A 7,419-nucleotide genomic window follows, 5' to 3' on the forward strand; every position below is an offset into this window, starting at 1 on the left:
CTCCTGGGAAACAAAATAACCAGATGGCCAGTAAATGTAACTAAAATATTTCAGATTAAGTCAAAGTATAATTATAGTATATTTTTTGATGAGGTGAGAAAGATATTGACAAATGCTGAAAAGACTACATAGTATGTTTGAGTAAACCACAAACATAACTGAAATGTAAGCTATGCAGTTAATAAATCTACTTACAAAATACAATGTAAAACAAAAGCTTAAATTTATTTTTTATAATTTTTTTAATTTAATCTTTTATTATATTATGTGTCAGTGTGTCTATCTGCCTATCTGTCCCTCTCCCTCCCCCTCTCCCTGTGTGTGTGTGTGTGTGTGTGTGTTTGTGTGTGTGTGTTTGTACACATGGGTAGAGGGTAGATAGCTTTTAGGTCCACCTTGTAGATGCCAGGGATCAAATCAAAGTTGTTAGCCTAGCAACAAATACCATTATCCACTGAGCCATTTCACTGGCCCCTACTTTTTACAATATTTACACAAGCTATTGCTAAAAATATATAGTTTTTCTGAGCTGAAGAATCCAATTTAAAGCCCATCTCTATTGTCAGTTTTCTTTGTCTTGGGTCAAATAAAAGATAAAACCTTTTAAAACCATGGGATATTATGAAGATCAATCAAATAGATGTTCCATATAATATCTGACATAAGCTCTCTCTTTATATACTGGGTTACTCAACATTCAGAAATGTTCCCTCTTAGTAAGGTTTAATGGCCATGGCCATGTACCTCCTTTTTCAAACATGTTATGACCAATAGTGACTGACAATAAAACACTCTAAAACATGTGTTTTAAAAATTCTTATAGGGATGGAGAGATGGCTCAGTGGTTAAGAGCACTGACTGCTCTTCCAGAGGTCCTGAGTTCAATTCCTAGCAACCACATGGTGGCTCACAACCATCTGTAATGGGGATTCAATGCCCTCTTCTGATGTGTCTGAAGACAGCTACAGTGTACTCACATACATTAAATAAATAAATCTTACAAAAAATTTATACATGGAAATTACTTTCCCACAACCAGCAATACACTGTCTAGAAATGTCATAAATAGTAGTATCTCCAAAATTATGTCAAGAATTTTCCCTTTCCCCCCTTTGGTCACCCACCGATAAAGGCTCTTAAATAAACAACTCCTCTAGTCATAAATAAATAGATGCTATAATCCCAAAGGAAAGTTGCATACCTTCAACTACAGTAGTGCTTGAAGCCAGGGTCCCTTTCCTTTCCTCTTAGAGCAGCACTTCCAGCTCATAGCAGCAGGCTCTTCAGTTCTTCAGAGTTCTCCTTACTGTGCAACTCCAGTGACCCGGTAACCATACAGGTATATTAAGTGACAGCTGTCAACATGAAATTCCACAACTCTACCCATCTGTGTCCCCACATCTGCAGTGGAGTACGTAAGGACCAGAAATAACCCTGCATTCACAAAAACCCATGCACTGTTTCAACACGGTTCCATTCACGACTACCACATTCCAGGTATACTAAAAGCACACGTGGACCCATTCACTCTTGCCAATCACACCTTTTCAGAGGGAAGTCAGTATACAGTTCAGACTGATACACTGGCTTTATCTGAAAAACTAATACTAACAACTTGAAGTCTGTATAAGGCATGAATTCTGGCAGAAAATTTCTATAGTTACAGTATTAATTATGTGTTGTCACACGTGTTCATTTTAGTGCAAAGCAAAATAATTGCCAGAGAAACGAAATAGCATGCTAATCATACTTGATATTAAAATCATAAAGATCTACACTTCAATGAAAGATCTCATGCTGTGGTTATAAAAACATCTATAATTAAAACTATGTGTTCATCCTGCATGGTAAATAAAGACTAGAATGGTGCTGCTTCCAAGCACTTTCTATTGACAATTTAAATTTCCAAAGCAAGCATACCTAAAAAATTGCCCACACAAACCCACTTTTCTTTCTTTCTTTGTTTTCTGTTTGTTTAGTTGGTCTTGGAGTTCTTTTGGGCGCTGTGTTGTATTATGCTGTGTTGTGTTTTAAGACAGGGTTTCTCTGTGTAGCCCTGGCTGTCCTGAAACTCACTCTGTAGACCAGACTAGCCTCAAACTCAGAGATCCATCTGCCTCTGCCTCCTGAGTACCAACTTCCTTTTCAAAGCCTTTTAAATGGCTTCAAATTAATATAATCTGAGGTGAGGGGGGACAATAAACTCAATAAACTCAGAAAAGGGCATATTTGCAACCATTTGATTCTGAACTATTATTGAAAGAATAAACCACTAGTTAATAATAACTGCTAAGAATATACTGACATCTTCAAAGGACTCCAAGTTCCCTGTGTGAGTATTTGTATTTTAAGCTGGGCCAACTCAAGAAAGAACTCAAAGTTTAAAGTGATAAAAAATATCACCAGTGAAATCAACAGACCTCAGAAACACTGACAGCATTCTACAGTTTGTCAAGCCCAGCAGAGAATCAGGGAGTGTAAGAGGCATCTTTAAAAACTACTTGAACTACTGAACTTGAGTAAAATAATAACAGGCACAAAAATAATCATAGTTTCAGAGCCTAAACAAATAGTACAGTAACCATAGGGTAGAAGGACAATTTACCAAATGGTACTTTCTATTACATCTGTTATACCTACAATATCATGTCCATGCACACTATATCGGACTTAGTGTTCTATATTAAATTCCATGCTACTGCAAATATTAACACAGTCTCTACAGTCTCCAAGTTTACATACTGTCTTTCTATGACAGGGAAATTAAGAGTTCAAAATTATTATCCTAATTCAATCCTATAGAAAATTGCTACATTGTATGATACTTACTGCCTCTTTAATTTCACAGGAGAAAACATGTATCTGAAATTCTTCTGAACCATGAGAACTCTCTGTAAATGCAAAGCAATTGCTCTCAGTTGTCCCATCATGCCCACGTGCGCAGAACAGCACTTTATAAATTGGAAAAGATGCTATCTCCACATTGCTTGACTGGTCTATGATTCTGCAGTAATAAAAAAAGACACAAAATATCAACTATCAAAGAACAAATCATGCCAATATGTGATGACATAATGTAACTACCTTAAAATCACAAAACAGTTATTAATATAAGTAAACAAATTATCTTCATGTTATGAAAATTCTTATGTACACATATATATACATATATATGTATATATATATATATATATACACACACACACACACAAACACTACATACCTAAAAATCATTTTACTTTAATAATTTCTTCATTCTTATGTTTCATATTCTATTTAAAGTAAAATATATATAACTATATATATATTTCATTCCAACAGTTCTGATCTTGTGTAAAAAGCAGTGTCAGTATGGGGGTCTGGGGAGAGACAGCAAACAGGAGTAGGACTGTTGAGGAAGTGGTTTCAGCAGAACAGAGGGCAGGCTAGACAAGGGCGACAAGGTGGAAATGCCCTAAACTCAAATACACACACACATATACATACATATATGTCTGTGTATTTATACACACACACACACACACACACACACACACACATATACCCATCAAATTGTCAGACAATTTTTTCTTGTTTTTGTTTAATTTGTTTGTTTTTTGACATAAGGTCTCTCTATTACGTAGTAATTGCTGCCCTAAAATTCATTTTGTAGACCAGGCTATCCTTAAATTCAAAGATACAAACTGCCTCTGCCTGAGATGTGAGCTCCCACCACACCCAACACCCAGTAAAGAAAATTTTTAAGAAGCATTTTTCAGATCTCTGGAAATAAAGACATGTGATTAGGAAAAAAAGAGAGAGAAAATGAACAGCACTGATCATTCCTATAATATCCATTTCTTTCTCATTCCTTTCTTTTTCTGTGTGTGTCAGAGTGTATTTGGTATATGAGGGTCTATATCTGTAGATGTTTGTGTGTGTGCAGGTGTAAATGCACATTCATTAAGTATATATTCATGTAAGAGTACATGGAGAGGTTAGAGGTCAATCTCAGTTATCAATACTTAAGAACATTCCATCTTGTTTTCTTTGTTGTTTTGATTTTCCCACCTGCAGTGGCAGCCAGAAAGCCCCATCAATCCTGTCTGATTCTGTCCCTCACCACTACGGTCACAGGCATGTAGACACACTGGTATTTTTTTTTTCTAGTGGTAGTGACCCAAACTCAGATCCTGTTTTGTACAGTAAGAGTTCTTGCTCACCTTGTTGTTTGAGACAGAATGTTTCACTGGGACGTGTGGCTGGGACTGTGGCAAAGAGCAACCCCAGAGATCTGCCTGTCTCTGCCTCTCATCTCCAAGGTTTGGGAGACAAAGGAAAGTGCTTGATTTACAAGTTAGAGCATCAGAGTAAGACCTCTAGAACCCACAGAAAAGAAAAGAATCTGGGTTTGGTAGCCTGTGCTTGTAATACCAGTGCTAGGGAAGTCAAGAGGTAGCTCCTGAAGCTCTCACAGACAGGCCAGCAAGCCAGCCTAGCAAACATGGCAAATTCCAGGCCAGTAAGGGGCTCTGACTAAAAATTTCTTAATTTAAATTTATAAAAGGTAGACAGCACCTAAAGAATGCCACCAGTGGATGTCCTCTGCCTCCAAACATCTGCGTGTCCTCACACAGTCCACACAGATCATATAGTAACACAACGTTTTCCTAAGACACTAAGGACATTTTTATCAAACTTTGTAAATCTGCACTACAATTAGTCAGTACTTTGTACTTAACTTACTATCCTCATAGTTTTGAAAACACCTTCTCCAAACAGGAACAAGTTCTAAGCCTAAATGCAATTTTTAATTTGTATTGTAAGTCTAGAGAGTATAAGTGAACTCATAGTTGAGACCTACACCTGATTTATGAAACAATATACAGACCACCACTCAGAATAGTTAATCATATATTAAGGAAAAGAAAATTAAGACTTACCTCACAGATCCTTCTGGAACGTTGGGTACATACAGAGTAACAGCAAAGGGGTACTGACTGGAAGCTCTCATGGTGGCCATTGCCCGTAAAGCCTCCACCTCACTGCGTGGGGAAGAGACCTTCATACAGCCTAAGTATGTCAATTTGTTAAAGAGAACACTGTCTTCCTCAGGAAATCTGCTTGGAGAAGATGGTCTGGGTGTGGGAATTTCTGGAAAAAAAGAAAGAAAGAAAACAATCAAGTCACTAGTACACGTTCCATAAACACAAGGTTTATTTATTCATTTTCCTTATTGCTGGCTCACTAGCTTGTGTGAACTATTAAGTATTCTAATGAAATTGTTTTTCCTTCAATTAAATTTTATGTTTCACCCAATTTTACCACTCTGTATAATGAACAGTTTGGGGAAATACATACATAATTCAATTTACAACATTTTTAAAAAGCTCATTATTGTTAGAGAATATCTAAAAATTTATTTTTCAAAACTATAAATCATTTAAGTCATTAACTATATTTAATATAATATAGGTAAATATCAAGATTTACATTATTTTAGTATTATTATTACATGTATATATGTTGTTATGCATTTTAGCCAGCTTAGTAAGAAATATGAAGCAACAAACAAAGTCCAGAAGTAAAACCATGCATTGGTGACTAGCAAGCGTTATACATAGGGAAGCTTACTGACATTTATGTTACTAGGTTTCTAAAAATGAGGAGGGGACTTTTTACAAGAATATTAATTAATTAATTAATTAATTAATGGAGAGAATAAATATAAATATTCTTTAAATCTGTATAACAAAAGATTCATAACTATAGATTATAAACACAAAACAATAGTAGATAAAATTAGACCTAAAAATTATAGACTATAATATAGTAAAGCAAATCCTTTAAATTATTATAAATATGAATAAAGATTTCAATTTTTTAACAAAATAAGTAGAAAAAGAAAACAAATAACTAAAAAATTCTAAATCTGAGTAAAATAGGATCTAAAAATGAAATACTCTCTGAAAGGTTATTAAACAGGATATTTTTTTCTGCAAAAGAAAAATCATTACAGAAAATTCCTTCAACTTAAAGAAAATGAAGTAAGAGGACCTGCAAGCTCCCAAGAAAGACTCTGCTGAGGCTCAAGACAATATGCACATGCTGAACACTTTGCTAGGTAAGTTCTAAGAATACAAGGGGATTTAATGTGAGGAAGACAAGGTTATAACTGCCAAGGGAAAAATAAGTGCTTGAAAATTTCCCAAACGTGTTTAAATATATGTATGTCATATTCAAGAATCTCAATGATTCTTTTAAAAATACGACCTCAAAGAAAACTACCCAGGAATCAAACTGCTGACCTAATTATTCAGGCTTATCATCCCACCTATTTTGGAAGGAAAAAGCAAGAGAATCACAAGTTCAAGGCCCCCCTGGGCTACAGAGCAAGTCAAAGTCAGTATGAACAGCCTGGCGAGTCACAGTCTAGAGGATCGCTGAGTTCGAGGCCAGCCTGCTCTACAGAGCAGATTCCAGGAAAGCCAGGGCTACCAAGAGAAACCCCGTCTCAAAAAACTAAAAAATAAATAAATAAACACATTTTCCTTTACAAATTCTTTAAAATATATATATTACACTGTCTCTTGGGTTTTTCAATGTATGATGTATAACACAGAATCAACATAACAAAAGGGAATTGAAAGGAACTCAGTATGGTTGCAGTGCTTCCCAATTCACCTGAAGTGATTAAAAGACAATGATCTCCAAATAGGTAAACATTCAATACGACATAAATGGTCAAGTAATTCCATAATTTCTCTTTCATTGAACCACAATTCTTATGATTTAATTCTTGATTACATTACAAAATAATTCTTTTCCCTTCCTAGTTTGACTTTTCCTAGCTGCCCACAGTGGTCGGAGAGGGTGGATATTCTGTGGTATTTTCTTCTTAAATGTTTGGGTTTTTTTTTCCTTTCTTTTTCTTCCTTTCTTTCTCAAGAATTCAAGAATTCAAGGTATCATTCATATTATACAAGTGCTCTGTCCCTCAAATTTATATTTTCACTTGCAAATATTGAATCTCTAGGAGAAACTTTATTGTACAAAGAATCAGGGGTCTGATTTTATTTTATTCCATTATGAGCAACAACTGTCCTGCTGCCATCTACTGAATCTCCATATTCTTCCACAGAACTGAAGCTAACTCTGTCGTTTTCTCTCTCTCCAGTTATGTTGCATTGGCTAGACTTTCAGAATGTTACACACAGTGCTACACAACCTTCCTAGAGGTTCTTGATTAGATGCACAAAAAATATAGGAATACACTATAAAATTTTGATAGTTATCATTTCTCTTGTTAAATACATTTCCTTCTATTCAGAGTCTGGCAAGTTCCTCTCTCTCCCCTTCTCTCTTCTCCCTTTCTTTCCTCCCTCTCACTCTGTCTCTCTGTCTCTCTCTTTCTCTCTCTCTCTCTCTCTCTCTCTCTCT

General features: G+C 35.4%; 1 protein-coding gene across 7 annotated transcripts in view; it reads right to left on the bottom strand.

Annotated features, from left to right (window-relative positions):
• The window catches only part of Rabgap1l (RAB GTPase activating protein 1 like), a 723,114-nt gene that overhangs the window by 637,472 nt on the left and 78,223 nt on the right, over positions 1-7,419 (bottom strand). For all 7 annotated transcript variants that reach the window (XM_031386689.1, XM_031386695.1, XM_031386710.1 and 4 more), the window contains exons 4-5: positions 4,923-5,133; positions 2,830-3,004 (exon numbers count right to left, since the gene is read on the bottom strand). In XM_031386689.1, coding sequence (XP_031242549.1) covers positions 2,830-3,004; positions 4,923-5,133 — 386 coding nt within the window. The remainder of the gene's footprint in view (positions 1-2,829; positions 3,005-4,922; positions 5,134-7,419) is intronic.

The sequence above is a fragment of the Mastomys coucha genome, unplaced genomic scaffold (genome assembly GCF_008632895.1).
Source record: "Mastomys coucha isolate ucsf_1 unplaced genomic scaffold, UCSF_Mcou_1 pScaffold1, whole genome shotgun sequence".
Taxonomy (NCBI): Eukaryota; Metazoa; Chordata; class Mammalia; order Rodentia; family Muridae; genus Mastomys; species Mastomys coucha.